The sequence below is a fragment of the Apium graveolens genome, chromosome 8, assembly GCF_009905375.1.
Source record: "Apium graveolens cultivar Ventura chromosome 8, ASM990537v1, whole genome shotgun sequence".
Lineage (NCBI taxonomy): Eukaryota > Viridiplantae > Streptophyta > Magnoliopsida > Apiales > Apiaceae > Apium > Apium graveolens.
The window spans coordinates 9,571,761-9,595,102 of record NC_133654.1 but is presented as its reverse complement, the minus strand read 5'-3'; the positions used below and the strand labels follow the sequence as shown (position 1 = coordinate 9,595,102).

The 23,342-nt window shown below is 32.9% G+C and overlaps 1 protein-coding gene across 1 annotated transcript; it reads left to right on the top strand.

Annotated features, from left to right (window-relative positions):
* Nucleotides 1-10,645: 10,645 nt before the first annotated feature.
* LOC141678096 (zinc finger CCCH domain-containing protein 20) lies at nucleotides 10,646-12,259 on the top strand. Its single transcript, XM_074484329.1, has one exon. The coding sequence runs from the start codon at nucleotides 10,692-10,694 to the stop codon at nucleotides 11,829-11,831; it is 1,140 nt and encodes a 379-aa protein (XP_074340430.1). The 5' UTR covers nucleotides 10,646-10,691; the 3' UTR covers nucleotides 11,832-12,259.
* The last annotated feature ends 11,083 nt before the right edge of the window (nucleotides 12,260-23,342 follow it).

Below are 23,342 nucleotides of genomic sequence, written 5' to 3'. Positions count from 1 at the left end.
TGATAAATATCACGGCATATCATTCGAAACAAGTTTTAGAAACGGATTTGGATACGTAGCATTACTGATTTCTCTCCCACATTTAAATTGATCTCAACTTAAAAGTCTCTTATTAAAAATGTTAAATTTATGATAATTTACCTATTTTTCATAATCTATGTTTGATGTTCTGTGCGTGTGGCCTTGTTGAAATTAAATTATTTTTGAACACCGACTGATTAGACAATAAATATTATATATAATTTTTTTGAATATATTTACGTGCGAGAGCTCTCTATTTAAAGCTAGATTTCTTATCTCACTTTAAAATAGGAGAAATGTATTTTTTTTAAAAAAAATAAATACGTGAACGGTTAGGAAGCTCGAGATTTTTTTTAAAAAATTATTCCCAAATATATTTGTGTCGTGCTTTAGTCGATCAGTAGATCTTGAGTGAAAAAATGCTCAAAATACCTCACTTTCCAGCTAATGTCCACAATATCCACCGGCGAAACAGACTGCCCAGAATGCTCACGAACTACGCATACTGCAGATGCGTATTCAGATTTTTAAATTTTTACAAAAAATATGTATTTTGAACATGCGTATTCACCGTTACTGTAGCAGGAATACGCATGTTGGAAATGTGTATCCATGTTCCTGTAGCAGTGAATACGCTGAAATTCGTATTCTTTGTAAAAAATTTAAAAAAAGATTACGCATATTAAACATGCGTATTTAGTAGGTATTTTGGGCACCGCATCCCGCCAAATGATATTTTGGGCACTAACGACGCCCCAAATTGTGGGTATTTTGGTATTCCCAGCCACTTTCCAGCTTCAAGTGCCCATAATACCCACCGACGGAATAGACTACCCGAAATACCCACAAACTATGCATGCTACATATGCGTATTCAGATATATGCGCCAATAAATTAAGATCGTCAGTTACGATAATTTATAGAAAAACACAAAATTATTTGTTATTTTTATTAAAAGTATTAATATCCGGGTAGATTAAACATTACTCCCTCCATCGCGAAATCTATTTCCTATATTGACATTTTGTACTGTTTATGGTAAGCGTTTGACTACTAATTTATGTCTAATTTATAAGATCAAACATAGTAATGAGCGATTTTATTAAATTCGTATTTATGAGTAATTTAATACAATGAAATTTTTATATTTAATATTAATACGAAATTAAAGATATTAACAATTAAAAGTGTGCATCGAGAAATGTGTCCAACATAAAGAGGAAACGTTTTTAGGGATCGAGGGAGTAACAAGTAGAATATTTGAAAAGGTACTAATGTATAACTCTTTGTTTATTCGATTTTTTGTACGTAATTTCAAATCCGAAACCCGTGAAATACAGATATGGAGTGCAGGGCCTAGTTGTCACATGTCAGTCAATTCGGTTCAAGTATGTCAAGTCAAACTATTTTGGGTACGAGTTAAGAAATTTACAGAAACATTAATTTTACCTAAAATGTGATTATAATAATGGAAAGTGATGGAAACCTACCATTTCACTTTCAATACTTAATTGTTTCCTTTTCTGATTGATAACTTTAGCAGCAAGTCAGGGCACGCGGGCTGTAATTATTGATTTTTACTGTACTGCCAAGCTCCAACTTATTCACAACTTATAACTCTTTTATCTCACAATTGATTTGTTTTGATATTTTTATTGTTAAATTTATGATTAAATTTTGATCGATAAATAATTTTATACACAGCAATCGAATATTGACGTTGATATTGCATATATAAGTAATCTAGAATTTAAAAAATATTATGCAACTAAACATCGCATAAAAATTAAAATCATATTAAATTACAGACACATTTAAATATAGGCGGGACATAGAGGTTAAAAATTAAAAATTAGAATAATTAGGAGAGTTTATCAATAATATAAGAGAAATACTAGGTTTCTCAAAAAAAAATCTCAAATGTCATGTGTAACGTTGTAGATATCGACTTTTCTATTAATAATATGAATATCCGAGTATATAAATATGCGAACATAAATAAAAACCTGTCATTTATTTGTTATATCATTAAGTAAAATAGCATAATAACCTTGTGAGGCACGGGTCATTTTCTAAATTTTTTTTATGCATCATGAAATTATAATGTTCTTAATTGTTTTCTTATTTGTAAATGTTATACAATGTCTAACGTATTTCAAATACAAGTTGATTATTTATCAATGTGTATTATTTTCATAAAAGACAATACCAAATTACACAATATTTCAAATATAAATTAGTAACCAATATATATATATATATTCTTGTTTGTGTTGTATAATTTGTATTTAATGAATGAATATAAATAGAGTAGTCAGTATACGTTTAAAACGAAACGATTATACTTAATCTGTACAGTGTCGTTAGTATGTTTACAAATAAAAAGTTAAAAAATAATATTTATGTTGAATACAGAGTTAAACAAAAATTTTGAATTTTATTTAAATAAATTATATGCACTGGTCTATATTATTACTGAGTTAACTACTAACTTACAATTAACTTACTCAATTTAAAAAGATAAAAAATGCATAATCGAAGTCATAATGACTTGCAATCATAATATACAATAATGTAAAATTTACAGTATTGTTAATATAAAAGTTGATTTTAATGAAAAATGTTAGTTTTTTAAATTAAACGTATGCATGCATGGAAAAATGTTAATTTTTTATTTACACTACGGTTACCAAAGTAACATTAAGTTATATGTGTGTGTCAGCATGTAAATTATCGTATGTTACAATTCTTAGTAAATTACGATGGTTTCAATTATTTATATGCTAAATATCTGATTTATGTACATTTTTAATCACTATTAACATCTATTGAAACAAATGATTACTTAAATAACATGTATTTATAATTATTCAAAAATTAAAATTATGTAATAATTAAATTGCAATAATTTATATATGATATTCATATTATCACTCACAAACAATCTATATCTAGTTTTTACGCAAATTGAGTATCAATCATAGTTGTAATATAAAAATAAATTATATATTATAAAGACTTATAATTGATATTCATGATTTTTTCAAGGATTCGAAAGAAAAATTAAAATCATATCGTTATTTAAACCGTTTTTAAGTTACTTTCATTACTACTCTAATATTTTTTTCTCTAATAATTTGATAACATTATATATTATTCTCCTAAAATTAAATATTTTTCAATTTGTTAAAGTTTTATAAATATTAGTTGAACTGGTTAATTCATTCAGATTATTGAACAATATATATTTTTTCTTTAAATAGTATAAAATACATTGAATCAAATGTTACAATATAGTATAGATATAACTTTTTTTTTGAATAATTCAAAATATAAAAATAATTCAAAATATTTGTACAATATTATCTTAATCAATTAATATTATTCATCTAGAATAATTCTTTTAAAAAGCTAGTTTTTTAAGTGAAAAATAAAATAAAAATCGATTTAATACATCATCGTAGTTTTTAAAAATCGCGTGAGATCTCATATCAAATTTCGAATATATTTAAAATCGGGACAAGTCCCAAAACTAATAATGCGCTACCAATGAAGTTAGTAATTTTAATATAAATAATCAATTGACTTTATCTTATAAACACCTCAAACACATTAATTTGTATTAACAAAAAATATTAAAAAAATTCACATTATTGATAAGATATTCTCGCCGAACTTGTAATTTAAATTTAGTAAACATAGAATGTGACGATGTTTTTCGACCTGGTCATGTAGTCAAATTTCGAGTATTTTTTAAAAAATGAGCCAAATTTTAATTTCAAATTGGCATAAAATAGAATGCTTTGACTCATTATAATTCGAACTCATCTAAATATGTAATACCATTATAGATTATTTACATATAAGCGATTCTATTTTCAATATTTTTTTTAAAAATTATATATGTACATTTTAATAACTTTTATAATAATAAAATATGTTAAAAATATATGAGATACATTTTCAAACTACAAAAAAATTAATAAATAAGATAATAATTTATTTATGTACTACATCTAATTTTGTATTCGGAATTTAATTAATTAAAATTAACTGTACAAATATTAATGTAACTATTTTTTTTGCGGAATTCAAGTAACAATCTTTAAAGTTAAATGAAATATTTATTTAGCACACTTAAATATTATGTGTATGATAAAAAACACATGTGATACCCGTAGGGTTTACCCAGTGCGCACCCGAAGGGTAGCGGCTGCGGGTTACCTACGATAAAAAAAAAACATTTGACATTATGGTGTAGAGGTATGTGGTTGTATAGCTAAATTAAATATCTCGAGTTCGATTCTCAAAAGCACATCTTTTATATAAAAATTTAAAACAGGGGTAATTTAGTCTTTTCAATTTCAATGAGACTTTTTAATCTCACTAATTATCCCCTAGTCAAGTGTTAAATGATTTATTTTTTTATATATTTATTTTTTTTATTTCAATTTATTTATCTTTCAACTATAATGACCTTTTGTACTATTTCTGATTGAAAATTAATTTTTTTATTCTAACTTAAGAGATTAAAAAAGTTAAAAACAAAACTTTTTATTTTTTTAAAAGTTTTAGTTTTTTCTTGTAAAAACTCCATTTAACAATTTTTATAGTTGTTATACTCTTATAAAAGACATATATATTCTTAATAGTTGAGTTTACTACATTTGATTTTTTTTTTCATTTTCCCTTTAATTTGTGTAGATGTACAATTCGTTTATATATCGCCACTTAATAAGTGTACTCCTTTTTTTTCTTTATGAATATAAGCTATGTAGACGTGTCTCTTACGAAGTAAATATAAGAAATATAGTAAAGACTGAAGAGGTTGATAATAGTAACTTATTTGAATTATTATATATTATTTAATAACATTAATTAATAAATGCGAAATATATGGAGGGTTTCAGCTAAGACTTATTAGTAGAGTTTTGGCTATGATGGGAGTGTGCAAGTGTTGGTAGCTATGTAAAATATGTAATTTTACCTTTAATTAAACGGAATTAACGTGTTTTTAAATTATTTATATGTATATTTTTATTTTTTTGGAAAGTGTTAATAATTTTTTTGGAAGGTATTAACTACCCAACCAAATTATCTTATGTTTTGCTTATAATAGTATAGTATAGATATAGAAGAGATTTTGCGAATATTTTTTTTAGCAACTTAACACTATTTTTTCAAGTGAAACACTACTCTTTAATTTAAACATGCGTCCCCTTCATTTATGTGCACTTTATTCTTCAAACCTTAATATATGAGACACACTTTAATGACAATTAACTCTTTTAATAATCATGTGTTTGCTTTCCATTATAATATAAAATCCACCATAATGCATGTTTGTGAATGAAAACATTAATTATACGATCGATTAACGAATAAACAGAACTCGATGCCAGTTCCCTTAAAATCATCTCAATCCTTATCTTATCCAGGGCTATTGCGTGAGTCCGTAGGATTTTTTCAGTGGGCACAGAAAATAGTGGTTGCAAATTACCTACAATTAAAAAAATAAAATAATCTCAAACCTACTTCAACCTTGTTATTATACCCTGAATTTTGTCATGTATGTGGGGCACACGCACCGTTTCAATCCTTAAGCTGGTAGCAGTCCCATACTGCAAACGCCAGCAATTTCAGCATTTATATGGTCCAAACGAACTATTGTTTGGTTTTACTTTCATTTATTTGGATTTTTCGTTCCTTGTCTTCATCCCCCAATACCGATGTTCTCGATTATCTATGAACTATATTCCAGGCTAAATTTCAGAGTCCCTCTAAATTTTAACTTTTCTTGATTGAATATATCTAAATTTAATACATTTATTTATTTTTTTTGTAATGTTTTCAAAAATTGGATTAAAAAATTAAAATTGAGTATAAAAAATTTTCTATTAGTTCAGTGATCTTTCTTTAACTCTTAAAATTTCAAGTATTGCCGAAAGAGATATTGATTATCTAAATTATCTCAAAAATAATATATATGGAAAAAAGAAGTTTTGAAACTCCCACCTATCTAATAAGGAGTACCGGTAAATGAATCCCTTACTAAAACAAAAATTAACATTTTCACTATAAAAAGTATGTAAAAATGTTTTCATATAATTTAAAAAGTAACATAAATTTAAGAGAATTTACTTTTAAAATTTCGATAAATTTAAGTAGAGAATTATGATAATGAGATTTGATTAGCTGGCGTAAACGGACACAAACACCTAGTTTAACCAAAAAAAACTTACTAAAAAGGTTTTAATTTGATTTCAATGTCATATATGCGGTTACGGATTTACGGTGTCAAACTAAGAACACAGAGAAGAAGAAAAAGACACGCTAAAGGTTAAATTAAAATGTCAATTAATGGACCCATTACGAGTGTCGGGTTCTAGTTGATTTAGAATATGATTTTAAGAGATTACTCTTTCGGCCCGCTGAGATGTTTACGTTAGTGTGCAGCACCTATTTTGAGACTTCTATAAAGTATCATTTCATAATGTTTTTTTTTTAAAAAAAAATTTTGAATAAAATTTAAACGTAAAACTTTCATTCAATTTTTTTTTTAAAAAAATATTATGAAAATATACTTTAAAGAAGCATTGAAAAACGTGTCCGAAAAGTAATATAAACATCCAAGTGAGACCGAGGGAGTACATATTAAGGTCACAAGTTCAAAACTCTTCGGGAGACATGGATGTAACTGAATTGTCATATTCCGGTGTACGAATATGCTAGCAGTATTCCAGATTAGTTGAATTATCGGGATAAGGGATTAACAAAAAAAATGTCAAATAATGAAACCTAAATTTATATAGCTGCAAATATAGTCGAGCATAGATGTGTCATCGTTAGCCCTAAGTATTTTAAACAGAACTGAGGACACGTAGCCCCGGGACACAGCAGAACAGGACACGTTTTGCAGTGTCACGTGATGTGGGGCCCACGTGACATGCATCCCCCATACTCTATTGTCCAGTCCGGCGGCTGCTGTTACAAGTCACGGAGCTTTTCATTGTTGCTTTAAAAACCGAGCACGCTCCGTTATAGAAATCGACCGATTTTTTAAAAATCGTAGATAAATCGCTTAAAAATTGGTCGAAAATATTTTTCTGATTTGACCGATTTCCGATAAATCGCCGATAAATCGCCGATAAATCATCCGATTTTTTAAAAATCATTCGATAAATCGTAAATCGATACCTCAACCGAATAGTTCCGATTTCCGATATTATAACACTATGGATAAGTAGTAAGTAGAACAATAAATTCATTACAAGCCAAGTTAAAAGCTGTGTGGGATGGAGTATACAAATTGTACTATTCCTATTCAGTCTTATCCCATATTCATGGACTTGTCACGTGACCACAATTTTTCTTGCCTGCAATTTTTAACCACCAACACAAGCAACTACAACAACTTTCTCTGAATTCAATACTAGAGTGCCATGTTACATTTCTCATTTTGATTTTTTACACTGTTTATAGTAAAGTGATTGACTATTAATTTATATCTAATTTATAAGATCAAATATAGTCATGAGTGATTATGTTGGATTCATATTTATGAGTAATTTAATACAATAAAATTTTTATATTTAATACTAATACGAAATTAAAGATATTAATAATCAAAAGTGTACATTGACAAACGTGTCAAATAGAAGGAAACATTTTTAGGTTGGAGGGAGTACTATGTTAATACAAAATTTTCAGGCTGGGAGGTTAGCTAACCATCCTTAGTTTACCGAGCTGGTTAAGTCAGGAATCGATAAATAAACTCCTTATTTTATTATTTAAACTTATACTTTAAATTTAGGTCATTTTTATTATATATTTGTCCATATTTTTAGAAAGTAAAATTTATTATAAGTCTTTATTATGGACAAATATGTGGTTTGCAAGATACTGGGAGCTTAAATAGTAAATTTTGAAATTTGTTTATTAATTTTTGTTAAATATTTAGAAATTTAGGTACGGGTCATGATCGGTATATGGTGTACTAATCCTCTTCCCATTAATTAATTTGAGCGGAAACTCATCGGAAATTGTGATCAATTAAAAAAAATTAAACTCGACTCGACTGGACTCGACTCAAATTTAGAATGTATCTTATATATATATAAGAAGGGGCTTGTTTGTCATTATCGCATTCAGAAGAAATTTTTAAATTTAATTTTTTACATGCTCATTAATTTGGAAAGTTAAGTCCATATATAGAATACCCTTGCTTCTCTTTATGTGCATAAATATTTTCATGTAAACCATATATATAGTAATTTTATTTGATGTAACAAATGATTTTACACCTATCGGAATATATCATATAATGTATGATGTATCTACGTGTCTATGTTGCACTAAAATAGGCAATTGCTAGTGTAAACAATGTATGGATAAATACATAGGAGTATATAAATGGGGGGTTGTCCTAAGTTTGAGATCTACATCACATGGCCATTCTCCAAAAATGCACTAAAGAAGTAGATTCTCACACTTCCCCATATAATTTTTTTGCTATTTAAGCTTCTTCCTTTGTTGTACAGTAATCCTCAATTATTGACCACCTCAATCTTTGTTTTTGTTTGTTGCTCTTATTAGCAAGCCACGTACAAACATATCTTGTTAGTCGTGCTAATTAGGTTATACAATCTAAGCACTTCCCCTTACTTTGCAAGCACACAATTTGTAACAGCTATACTATGTTTTTTTAGGTTAAACAAAAGCTATAATCATGACTCACTATTCCTTTCGGATAACTATGACTCTTAATTAAATCTGATTTGTTCCCTGCAAAAGATAACATGCTATGGAGTAGGTTCCAAGTATGGGAATTAAAATATGTTCACAAACTGGATGCTCTCCATTAACAAATTAATATATTTAATACGGGGTGGGATAAATTAAGTAATTAATTATATTTTTTATTATCTGTATTTTTTTGGCTTTCTATATTTTGATATTTATTTTTCATTCATTTCAAAATTTATTATAATAAATATTTATTCTTAAAGTACATTTTATTATAAAAGTAAAAGGAAATAGTTTTTTTTGTCGGAAAAAAGGAATTAGGTTTAGTTGTTAAAAACTATATATTAATGGTTAATAAAATTTTGAAATATTGGAGCATAGTCAGTGTTACAAATTTCGGAAATCGGGATTATTCGGTTGATGTACCGATTTGAGATTTATCGGACGATTTTTAAGAAATCGGATGATTTATCGGCGATTTATCAGAAATCGGGTCAAATCAGACAAACATTTTTGACCGATTTTTGAGCGATTTATCGACAATTTTTGAAAAATCGTCCGATTTCTATAAGAGAGAGCACAGTTGAATAATCTACGTAATTAAGAGTTTATTATTGAAGTACACTTGGATAGGATAATTAAATAGTTAAGAGTTTATTGTACGTGGTATCAATTACATGTACTCGGATAATTAAGTAGTTAAGAGTTTATTGTATGCCGTATATGTTTTTGCACGTGTTTTTCAGAAAATTTCATAAAATGTATACTCATTTATAAAATTTTAAGTTATATTTGTGATTTTTTTTTTAATTTTTTGAAATATTGAGAAATGTAAGACAATGCTATAAAAGAACACAACAACAATATACCCACGATGGACTGATAATGATAGATCACGTCCTCTCCATTCTCTTTTATCCCTTTATCTTCATTTTGTGTTTCCACGCCAGGGCTCTACTCTACTCATTGTTTCCATCCCATTTTATTTTTCAACTTTTAGATGATTTTACATTTGTACCCTTGTTGTCCTCATCACTATAGGCAAACACAAGAACATACCGATTGATAATTATACACTTCAGATCAGGGGTTTAATTTTAGATTATTAATCTGTACAACCAGTGTTACATATTTCGGAAATCAGTACTATTCGGTTGAGGTACCGATTTATAATTTATCGGACAATTTTTAAAAAATCGGATAATTAATCGGCGGTTTATCGGAAATCGGCAAATCGGACAAATATTTTTAACCAATTTTGATCGGTTTATCGGTTGAGGTACCCAAGCAGCAGCAGTACATTTATTTTTTTGAGAAACATCATATACATCGAATTCTTGACCTCTCTTTTAAAAATCGATCAGTGCAGAATTATCATAAATAAAGTATAACTAAACCATAATTCAAACAGCTTTAAAACGCATAAAATTGTTGTCATGCATGGTTCTAGGCTTCTAGCACTTTTTCTCTATAAAGTACTCAATAGGAGTATTAAACTGTTGGATAATGATATGATTTAAATTTACTTTTAACTTTATAAATTATATCAATATCAAACTGTGGTATGGCAAATGGGTCCTTGACTTTGTCAAAGCCCATAATAAGTGTACGGAGTCTTTATGTCTCCCACAATAAACCTCCTCTAACCTCACAGCCTGTTACACAAACTTCATCAAAGTCACACATTCATACTCCACCGACCTATCCACGTCAATTATCAGAAAACGTGGCATATCCACAACATACCTTGATACACTAATCTCAACCACACCTGTCACCCTAAACTTCCATTTAACCTAACCATTGTAAAATATCCAATATTTTAACCTAACCCTAGTTAAACCTCAAGTTTAAAACTAGCTTATATACAACATCAAAACAAAGTTCACTTCATAAACACAAACTTGTCTGAAAAACACACCAAGATGATGATCGGAGAAAGATCCCGTCATTCAAATCCAACCGTCCACGTCCCTCCTTGGTCTTTTTCAGATAATCCAACGGCTGATATTAATTCTCTATCTCATAGCCCTAACACAAACCCTAATTTCTTCGAAAATGATTACTCTTTTTTCCTCAAAAACAACTCTCTTGCTAATCTCCGCAGATTTATTCAGTCCAATGCTGTTCTTGATGACGAGAATGAAGTTTCGGATGATGAAAATGATTTGACTCTCGACACGTACGCTTGCGATAACTTTCGCATGTACGAGTTTAAGGTGCGTAAGTGTGTGCGAGGTAGATCACATGATTGGACTGAGTGTCCGTATGCCCATCCGGGCGAGAAAGCCCGGAGGAGGGATCCTAGGAAGTTTCATTATTCGGGCACGGCGTGCCCGGACTTTCGAAAAGGTAATTGTAAGAAAGGAGATGTTTGTGAATTCGCGCACGGTGTTTTCGAGTGTTGGCTACATCCAGCTCGTTATCGTACTCAAGTTTGTAAAGATGGTCAAGGGTGCAGGAGGAGAGTGTGTTTCTTCGCGCACACTCCAGAGGAAGTTCGGGTTTTAAGCCCAAGAGCTTCGTGTTTGAGTGATCGTGATCACTCCTATGATGGCTCCCCTTCCAGAAGGTTTTGTTTCGAAGGGGAGTGTTCACCGAATGAGTCGCCGCCTATGTCTCCTATGGCGGCGGCTGCTGAGTTGAGCCGGTCTTTAGGCTCGAGTTCTGTTGGGGAGATGGTGGCATCTTTGCGTCAGTTGCAGCTTAATAAAGTGAAGTCTATACCAACTTCGTGGGCTTTACAAATGAGCAGTGGGAGTTCTGGACTTGGATCTCCCGGGTCACCTTTAACTCGGGTCGGGTTTAGTAGCTTGCCTAATACCCCAACCAGGTCCGTGACCCGACCCAGATCCGGGTATAGTGATTTTTGGGAGAAAATGAAGCTGGATGAGGAAGTTGAAGAGGAGCCTGTGATGGAGAGGGTGGAGTCAGGTAGGGGTTTAAGGGCAAAAATGTTTGAGAAGCTAAGCAAGGAGAATCCGTTGGATCGGGTCGACCCGAATCCATCAACTGGTCCAAACCCGGATCTTGATCTCGGGTGGGTGTCTGATCTGGTCCAGTAATTTCTATCATATCCTTTTGTTTGTAGTTTTCGGGTCGGGTCGGATGTATGTATGAAAATATTTTGTCAAGTATTTTGGAAGCAGCAAAGTGAAAGATTCTGTTGTAGATTTGGATTGGAAGGTTCTTTTGCCAAAAGTGAACAAACAACCTGGGCTGGTGGAATTTTGTATAGACATAAATAGTAAAAAAGTTTAATGTTTGCCTCATGGCTACTAACCAAAGACCAGGCTGATGAAGATGGATGTTGTATGGATCTTAATTTCAGTTGTATTATTGATTAAGATTAAGAAGCTATTAAGCTCTTAATTAAAACCTCATGTACTTGAATCTTAAGTGTAATTTACTTGAATCTTAAGTGTAATTTGAATCTTCAGTGTAATGAAATCTCCATGTAATGAATGAAATATTATTTTATAACTTTTGTCAAGTTTATTTGCAGTTAATTTGAGCTTTTTGAGTTTAACCACTTGTTTAAAAGCTATGAGTTGCTCACATTTTCATATTTTTTGATATTTTAGTGAACAAATATTAATTCATTGTTTGAAAATTTTACATTTGTTTGATTCATTAATGTGATATTAGTGTGTGCACTTGGCTTTTCCATGAGGTGATACTAATTGTGTGACTGTGTGCACTTGAGCTGTCATTGTTTCTGAATATTGAGTTTGACAAATGGTATTCTAATATCATTCTTTTTTTTATAAAACACTACTTTAATACCTAGGTCTACAACATAAATTGACATTTTCTTGACTTTATTCCATCTCCAAAGAGTGATAAGCTTTCCTTAATCCTTGCTTGAGTTTATATCAATATTTTCAAATTTGAATTCTAATACAAAAGATTTTCAAATTCGAATCATATACGATATAGACAGATCCGTAACCGAAATCTGCAGATACACAGATATGGTAGTGCAAATGTATTATAAATTTGGTGTCACAAGTGAAGGAGACAAAAGAAGGGGGAGTAGATAGCATAGTAAATGTGTGGGACAAGTGCAGATTTTCTTTGTGAAAAAGGGGAATGCTTCTCGGGGATAATGTTTCACACATAATTGCTTTCTTTCAAGATAACAGAAATAATAATAGTATCATCTCCTTATCCTAATTTTAGTTTTTATGTGGGGAAACAAAGAAGAATTACGTGAAATGAAAGCGAAATTAACAAGCTTGTTATTAATTGAGATAATGGTGGTGGCGGCGGATTTTACTTTACGCCTTTCCTTTTTATGTCGATAATCAAATTAGTCGACTTCGTTCGTTCTTTTGGAATTCATTTATGATTAGTTGTACTATTGTTGCATTTATCTAAAACCACCCTACCCTGTTAATCATCTGTTAGACAAACGTTATTTTCAAGGGTATGAACTAGAAAAATGAATTGTATAATGGTATCATTAGTAATATATTTTATCTTATTTTTTTAAAAAATATATTAATTTTCTAATATTTAGAATTTGAATAATTAAAAAATAATAAGCAAAAAAATATTTATAGTGATTATAGAAATAACATCAATTTACCTAATTTAAACTAATTCAAGAAATTATGAGTATTTATTTAAATTTTTTCTAATATTTTCATAATTTGTACTAACTATAATTCGAGTAAATGAAATATGACAATTTAAATAATAATAAAAAAGAAATAGGGATATTTCAAATTCTATTAATATTTATTATTTATTTTATTGTATATAATTTTAAATAAAAATAATTATTTTTCATATTAGTTTAAAATATTAGGTGAAATAAAAAGAAATATATGCATTGAACTCTTAATTAGAGTGTATTATAAAATTGGGTACGAAACTAATTGATAATTTAAAACGCTTATATGAAATACTAATATTAAGAGGATTAATTAATTAGTAGGGGAAATATATAGATAAATTGTGAAAATTATGAAAAATTATATTATTTTAGTAAGGGAAAATGGTACCACAAAAAAGTAAAAAATATTTAATGGTACCACCTAGAAGTATAAAACATTTAATGGTATCAAATAAAAAAAGTCAATTATATAATAATATAATTCAGAGTTTTATAATGTTCGTTTAACGTTTGTTTGACATAGTGCTATTAGATCGATGAATTCATATATAAGATAGTACCACCTAAAAAATCAAAAATGTCAAATGCTATCAGAAAAATCAATATCATAATTTCCATTACATCTAATATGTTTTAATAATTTTCTGTTTTCTAAAATATCAAACAAATAAATTTTAATCTTTAGAGAAGGTTATGTGGAAATTGTACTAATTTGAGAACGAATATGTTAAAAAATTGTCCTCTTTTATTATTATTTAGTTTATATTAATAAAATACAAAATAACTAGAATTCCAAATTCCTTCCGAGAGGCTCTCAGTCTTTCACTTTCCCCTGCATGTAATTATTCATAGTCAAGGCTTATAGTTCTTTTCTCATGTTTTTTCCATTTTCAATTATTTTATGTGAAAGTGAATTATCCAAAGAAAACGAGTAGAGAACAGACAATTGCGGACACATGGAGATAAGTAAAAGGAGAGAATAAGTAATCTTGGGAACTATGGTACGAAGTTAGCTAGATGGTCAATTGGTGGTGCATATGAGTTGGTGTCTGTATTGAAGAGACAAAAGATGGGATTAGATGCATTTGCATTTGTGTGGGACACTTGCAAGTTGCATCTATTTTTTATGGTCCTTGGGGTGATTTTGTCTTTGACATAATTGCTCGGTGGTAGCAATAATATTGTGGTCCTTTTCTAAGTCGTGTATTTATGTTAAATATATGATCTTATTTGGCCTTCTTCTAACATCTTAGTGTTTTTACTTAATATGGTATCAGAGCTAAGGCTGGCGGGAAGACCAAAGGTTCGATTTCCAGCCATCCTCAATATTCTCACAAACAATTTAATGTGGACACTAAAGGTAATTAATGCCCCAAAAATGGGCGCTGGCTTCGAGTGAGAGGAATGTTAAATATATGATTCTATTGGACCTTCCTCCGTGAGCTGGGTACTCAACAATCCAAGCCCATAATCTGAAAATGTTTCTCTAAAAAACTATGAAATATTTTGCTAATAGGTTTTGTGCTGGTGCTCGAGAGCCCATTAATGATTAATTTGACATTCGTGCAACGATCCTTGCCACTCTGAACTAACATGTCAATGAATCAGTTATTCTAAAACGTCGAGGTATTAGAAAATAAACATTTACAGGATTTTAGATTCCAACATGAGGAAGGTAAGGAGATAATTGAACAAGCACGACAATGAATAGCCAAACCCCCCCTGCAAGTAAGATTATCAGTTGATCACTGATCTATTTCCGATATGGCAAATAACCCTGCAAATATCGGAGAACCAGCTGATGCATCGACGGAAACACTTGTATCCTTCCTGGTATTTTTCGATTTCCCAATGGAACCAATTGAAGAGGATAGAACAAAAGGCAATGACACAGTCTCACAGGTGACTGAACAATGTAACAATTAGCAACAGAGCAATTCCCTGTCTTATTTCGATACTTCTCCATTACATGGGAAAAGTTGCGATCTTAACAATGTAATGTAGCAAAGCAAACGCCTGATATTTGACTGTCACTAGTGTTGGAATAATCTTAAATTTAGTTATTAATTATTTGTTTATTTAATTATTAGATATTTAGCAATGATTAATTATTAGAGAAAAATATTATTTTAGAATTGTTTAGTAGTGGGGTAGTGGAGTTATGGAGTAAATTATGGACATGTAATTTACCCATTAATTAGTAGTGGTTAGTTTTAGTAATAGTTTGTTTTAATATGTTTGTAAAGCCTATATAATGGCTAGTTTACCTTGAGTTTTATAAGAGAAGAAGAAGAAAACAAGAAATATAGCAGTACAAGTCATTTGCAAAAAAAATGTAGGTGTCTTTTTCTCCAAGTTTTTTCAACAACTAGACATTCAACATAATACCAGTGCATATCTAAGAAAGTTTGTAAAGATGTGATCTTAACAATGTAACTTGACATCATAATATACAATCTTTATCGAGTTCCGCAGGAAATAAACGGATCCAGGTATCATTCAGGCGCCGAAGCCTGAACGTATCCACAGGAAATTCTATATTTGTAATGAATAACTATCATTCCAGTATCCACATATCAGTATCTGTGTGCAATTCAGGCGCGAAGCCTGAACGTGACTCTGCATTACTCTCTACGAAGTGACTTAGTGGAACTATAAAGCAAGCAGCAGGATCAAAGAATCATCCTCATCTTCTGTTGCATATCCAAATCATATGAGTACATTATGGTTTTATAAGTCAGAGGTTGATTTTTTACCTGATAAAAGAAGCTGTTTTGTTGCTAGAACTTTTAGTTAAAAATTGGTTTGGATATCAAAACAGTACTGACGAATTCTTTTTAACGTCGAATGTAAATATTTAAAATCAATTTCATAAATTTTGTAAGATGCGTTTCAGAAACATAGCCTGAGAGACGATAAAAAACATATCTGCGATTGCTATGAAATCATCTTCCAATTGACTTCTGTTAAATAGTAAGACAGCTCTATCTTAACCTATTTATCATCTTTGCGCAATTCAATATGAAATTTTACAAGTCTTGTGACATTACAGATGCCACTGCTTTCGTAATTGGTTGCTAGCTTGAAGCTTCTGGTTCTAACTGCCATCAATTTGTAGACTTCTTAATCTCACCATGCCTAAAAGAAGAAAGAGGGACTGACAGACCAACCATGCACCGCGACACACATAAAAAGTACAAAACTCGTACTTAGGGCAACATTACTAAGATAGTTTCTCAAGAAGGTTCGTCAAGGTTCAATTACATGAAGAAACAACTAGCAATCTCCTTAGCACCAAGTCAAGTTATAAGTGCCCTAGAGAATTCACCTAACTTACTCTGATCTCAGTACATATTTGACAGACAAAAGTACTAGTAGCAAGACAATGTGTATATATTAAATCCATCCAAGTAGTTTCAGCTCCCTTGGCATTAGAGGTGTACAACGAACCGCTCAACCGCTCGCAATTGAACCGTATTTTGCGGATAATCGTGAAACACTGATTGGTTGCATATTTAAATTTTAAAAATCGCTTGCTCGGGGTTTGGATTCGGTTTCAAATTTTTAAAAATCACAAAATCGCAACCGGAACCACAAACTGCGACATATATTTATAATAAAATATAATTTTAAAATATATTTAATATCATACAAATTAATAAGTTAACACATTTATTTTATTTAAAAAAATTATTATGTATTATTCTAAGATTAAAAGATCTTTATTAATTGTACTCAACCCTAACTCATTCTTTTAATATCGTCTAGTACCGCACTCTGTGCTTTGTTCGTTAAATTTAGTTAAGTGTTTCGGCAGAACAAGTACCGCAAGTTTGATGTAATAGATGTTGTAACTCAGATGTTAGTTTTGTTTACTATTTTCATTAGATTGTTCAATTAAAATGACTATTCTCATTGATTTACATGTTTTAGTTAGACCTACATGACTACAAAGATAACTTTATGTACATGTTAAATTCTTTTTATTCTTAATGTGTTATGCCCACTTCTGGGCTTGGGGCCTAAACAGGTCCCCACGGGTACGTTGGAAAGATGGGCCTAGATTACTGGAAAACACGAGTTGGCCCAATGGGCTAGCACCTTGGTCTATATGTTGAAAGCATGAGCCTTTAGAGGAATACAAACTCGGTTTGGGCTCGTTGTGCAAGCTGAGCTATTTGTGCGGACTGGGGTCATGGGCTCATTGTGTGAGCTGGGCTCGTCGTGAGAGCTGGGCTCATGGGCTCATTGTTTGAGTTGGGCTCGTCGTGCGAGTTGGGTTCGTGAGCTCATTATATGAGCTGAGCACACATCGTGTGAGTTGGGCTTATGAATGCTTTGTCTGTGCCGGGCACAGGGGCACAGATATCCTTATAAACAGAATTAGTTGTCTGCAAGCCCACCACATGACTTCCGGCCCACACCTCTTATAAGCTGGAGGGGGCCTACCCACATGCGAGCCAGACTCGTGAGCCCGCTCTTAGTGAAATAATGAAGGATATGGTACACTTATCGATCTGGGAAGAGCTGATGTGAGCCGAGGCGACCAGGCCGACTCACATTAGGTTAATTTGTATGAAATATGGAAAATGACTCATAGATGACTGAGTTGTTCGTAAATTTCAGGGCCTACACGGGACATCCCTATAATCACGGGAAGAAATGCGGAGATGCTATGAAATTGTAGGAAGCGTGTGGGGCCGATTGATATTTACGTGACTAATTGGTTGAAGGCCTGACTTGGACATGGGCTGCACGGGTCGAAAAACCCTAACCCTAGCCTAGGTGACTTGTTCCCCAAGAACTACGTGATGCTTGATCCGTATAAATAGGGTACGTAGGCACTTGTATGAGATATGAGTCGACATTTGAGAAAGAATAAAGAAAACCCTATTCTTTCTTGAGGAGTCATCATAAAAGCTCAGCCACCCTCATACACAACCTTCCCCCACCTTCAAACACCGCCCTTAAACACCACCCATGATCTTCATTCCGGCCATCAACCTCCAAAACACTGTTGAACGAAAACCTCCCTTCAACATTTGGCGCTAGAAGGAGGGAAGCTTTTCATCTTAGGGAGAAAAGTTGACCAAAGAAGGGAAATCAGTGGTAACGCCATGAAGCGGAGGCAAGAAGGGGGACCAAAGCGGGATCGAGCAGACGCCCCTAAAGAATCAGGTGCCACCACCACTACCTGCACTCGTTGATGGACAGGCGGTCATGACATATCTCGAGGGGCTAGACAACTAGATGAATGAAATCAACACCAGGATGTCCAGGGTAGAAAGAAGTTCTACCCGGAAAGCTAAGCGAAAGGCACACTGCCTCAAACTCTCTCAGTGCAACTGGAAGGGCAAGGGTCCTCAGAAATGACTCATTCATGAGTTCGATGATGCGGCAGCTGAGGCCAAGCAAAAGAAGGAGGCATCGTTGGAGTGGGATGAGATTCGTGCAAGCCAGGTTAAGCGAGACAGCCGGATCTCTAAAAGATCGGGGCCGAAGCCAGCTTCGTCTGAGGCAAGATCAACCAGTGTGCTTGACCGAGTGGGAAAGAAATTAAGTGAGCACGACCTTAGGCTCAAATTAGAGAATTATAGAAAAGAAAGAGCGGAGAGGGAGCCTGAGGATCAAAGAACTCCGAAAAAGAATCTTGCGGCGACTCCCCCATGAAGACGTCACCGTACCCCACCTAGAAGGATGGAACAACGAAGACGTGGAGCCGATTAGGAAGGGGATTCCTAGGTGCAACCCGGGGGAGGGGGACGAATGAGCGACCACTATGCTCCCATTATTCGAGAAATACGAATGGTGACAAGGGAAATAGAGATTGTTAGGGTTGGAGACATAAAGAAAATTCTAGATCAGATGGAGGAGGAGAAGAGGGGTTCCCTGGCCTCGACAGCCCCTTCTCTGTTCACGACTATTATTCGGTCATCTCCCTTGCCTCGACTGTTTAGGCACAACCCTGATCTTCTATCTAATGGTGAGGCGTACCCGGCGGAATGCCTTATTCAGTTTAACACTGAGATGGAGTTTTATCAGGTGCCAAAGCTAACCCGCTGCAGACTCTTCGCAGCATTACTCCGAGGGAGTGCCCAACAATGGTTTTCTAAGTTGGGGCCAGCTAGCATAAGGACTTGACGACAATTGAAGGATCTGTACATCAAGAAATTTCAGTCCACCCTCCACTACTCACCTCCAATGGCCACGCTGACCAATATCAAGAAGAGGGACGGAGAACATCTTGCTGAATACTTTCGACGATTTAATGTTGAAGTTCTCAATGTTAGAGGTGCCAACGAGGGGACCATCAAAAACTTTTTGATTTCGGGGTTGAAAGAGGGGTCCAAATTTTGGAAGAGCCTCTAGGCTAGCGAGCCCGAAACCTTGGCAGCATTTTATGAATAGGATGAGCCCTTTAAGAGGGTGGAGAAATCAATGAGGGAGCTAAAGATCAATGAAAACTATCAAGACAAGAGAGACCGATCTTCGACCCTTGAGGAAATGAGGAAGACATATCAACGCTACTCAAGCCTAAAATGGCTGCCAAGGGCAGAGAGACGACCAATATCTTGACAGTAACTCACTTAAGGAATAACTCAAACTGGTTGAAGCTCTAAGAGAAACTAAAATAATCGAAGAACTTGAGTGCCTGGTCAGAATCAAGGATTTGATTAGAGAGCAACATGGATATGAGAAATTTAGGTGACCTTGTAAATTCTTATTTTGAATGTAGCTGCAAAAATGTATAAAATATGTACTTTGTTAATTTACTAGTTTTTGCTTAAATTTTAGCTTGGGGTTAGTCTTCTTACTAGGCATGAATTTGTGACAAGTAATCTTCTCACAAATTGAGAGAGATTGTTGTGCAAAACATGCCTATACATAACAAGACTAAGTCACTTTGACAACCCTAAGGATAAGTTGTATGATAATCTCTTTGTATTCCGTATTTGTATTTCTTGAGTCTGTAAAAATGCTAAATAGATTAGACTGGAGGATTTTTCTATGAACATCCAGCAAGCTAAGAAATAAACTCTGGAAGAAGATCAATCTTGATCATGCCTCAGAGAGAAGTGTAGAAGCTTGGAGTTGAATAATGTTGTTCTAGGAAAAATGTTCTAAGTCAGATATCGACAAGTCACACATCAAGGAATATAGAGATGTATGTCGATAAGTCAAAAATGGCTTGTAGAGAAGTCCCAAGAGATATCGACAAGTCAATCTTCATGTAGAGAACTAGGGATATCAACAAGTTAAAAAGTTCATCCGAAAAGCAAAGTCGTCCAACTTTGAGACCTATGAATAATTTTTCGATTAGAGATCACCTAACAATCAATATTTATCAACAATAAACAAAAAAAGAATAAAAAATTACAAAATATATCATGTTAGGAATATGTGTATTAGTTTGATGATAAGTTAAACAAAACACTTAAGTAGAAATCTAGTGTTTGTAGCCTCAACGGATAAGACCATCTTGGCTATCCGTTGAAGGAGTAGCTTTACTTAGCAATAAGTTTAGTATTGTAGCACATTTCATTCTCTGGATTCAAGTTGTAATTCTTAGATGTTGTAGGAAATTATCAGTCATGTTGACTACTAATGGATATGCAAATAGGAGGGCTAATTGTAAATATTTCATGCCTTGTAATTTTGTATTAGTGAAGAAGTATCAACGGATATTGATGACCTTCAACGGATAAGAAACAAAGCTTCAACGGATGTCTCTAATGCTTCAACGGATAATATCCATCAACGGATAAGTGCTTCAACAGATAAAGACTTCAACTGATAATGCATCAACGGATAAAGCTTCAACGGATAAAGCCTCAACGGATAAGGCATCAACGGATGAAAGCTTCAACGAATGCTTAGTTCATTAGCAGTTGATAGTGACAATTCACAAGCTGACAGAGGCACATGGGTTGACAGAGACAAACTGGAATGTGGAAGCCTCTAGGAGGAATCAAGAAAATGCAGCATTTCCATTCTGATGCAAACAAGGAAGTATTCAAAGATTCACAGATTATCCTAGATTGCATTGGATAGAGAAATGAAGAAGAAACATGTGAAGAATCTTTTTAATTGTATTTTACAGTTTTGTCTTCACTTGTAAACTTGGTGATATATAAACCAAGTAGCAGCTAATAATTAGAAATGAATTTTCCTGAGCTGTTTAGAAATATCAAGAGAGAAAATCATCTAGTTTGTACTAGGAAGCAGCGGTGATTTAATTCTTTGAATCACAGATTTTCTGAAATAACACATCTCTGGTGGAACAACAAATCCACCAGAAAAGTTTTTAAGTTCTTTGTGTTTTTTACATTTGTGTTTGAATATATATCTGTCTGTATTAGTTTCAAGCAATTCACACACTTGTTCTCAAAAACACTTAGCCTTAGAAACTGCTCAAAACTTGAAAAAGTTTTGAGATTTACATTCAACCCCCCTTCTGTAAATCTCATTGTTAGTCCACTGGAAATAACAATTGGTATCAGAGCAAGCTCTTAACATTCAAAGAGTTTAAAGATCTATTCTGCTAACATCATGAGTAAGAAGGATATTGGTGTAAAGATTCCGATCCTGGAAAGAGATAACTATCATCACTGGAAAGTGAAGATGTATTTACATCTTCTCTCTCAAGATGAAATCTACATCAACTGCATTGAAAATGGTCCTCACATCCCACACAAGGTGGCCACAGCTGCTACTGCTACAGTTGTTGTTGGACAGTCTATTCCCAAGCCAAAGGCAGAATGGACTGTTGAAGATATTGAAGAGGTCCACAAGGACAAGAAAGCCATGAACATTCTGTTTAATGGCCTGGATCAAGATATGTTTGACAATGTCATCAACAACCAAACTGCTAAGGAAATTTGGGATACTGTGCAGCTTATCTGTGAAGGCACTGAGCAAGTTAGAGAAAACAAAATGCAGTTTCTCATTCAACAGTATGAATATTTTCACTTTGAAGAAGGAGAATCATTGAATGATACCTTCAACAGATTTCAGAAACTATTGAATGGATTAAAGCTGCATGGGAGAGTGTACCAAGTCAAGGACTCCAATTTAAAATTTCTAAGGTCTCTACCAAAGGAATGGAAGCCTATGACTGTTTCTCTAAGAAATTCTCAAGATTATAAGGACTTCACACTTGAAAGATTATATGGAATTTTGAAGACATATGAACTTGAGATGGAGCAAGATGAGCTGTTGGAAAAGGGAAAGAGAAAAGGAGGATCAGTTGCACTTGTAGCTGACAGTGAGAAGGTTGAAGCCATGAATGAGGAAAAGATAATGCCAAGTCTCAAAATTGGCACAAGCAAATCAGAATCAAGCAAGGGTAAAGAGCAAGTAGCTGATGATGAAGACAATTCCAGTCAGGATGACTCTGATGATATTGATGAACATCTGGCTTTTCTGTCCAGGAGGTTTGCAAAGATGAAGTTCAGGAAAAATACAAAATTCACTAAGCCAAACAAAAACATGGTGGACAAATCCAAGTTCAAATGTTATAACTGTGGCATGAGTGGACACTTTGCAAGTGAGTGCATGAAGCCAACCTCTGATAAAAAGAAATTTGAGCACGTTGATTACAAAAAGAAGTATTTTGATTTGCTCAAACAGAAGGAAAGAGCTTTTCTCACTCAAGATGATTGGGCAGCAGATGGGGTCAATAAAGATGATGATATGGAATATGTCAACCTAGCCCTGATGGCTAATTCTGATGAAAATGAAACTAGTTCATCAAGCAATCAGGTAATTACTACTGATCTCTCTCAGCTTTCTAAACATGAATGCAACGAAGCCATAAATGATATGTCCAATGAATTATATCATTTGCGTGTTTCCCTTAAATCACTAGCTAAACAAAACACTAGGATCAAAGAGAATAATGTGTTTTTAAGTGATATGAATGCTGTGTTAGAGAATCAGGTAATTGAACTTGAAA

Bases quoted from the DNA above. Each gene is read 5' to 3' on its own strand.
- LOC141678096 (XM_074484329.1), top strand. From the start codon at position 10,692: ATGATGATCGGAGAAAGATCCCGTCATTCAAATCCAACCGTCCACGTC.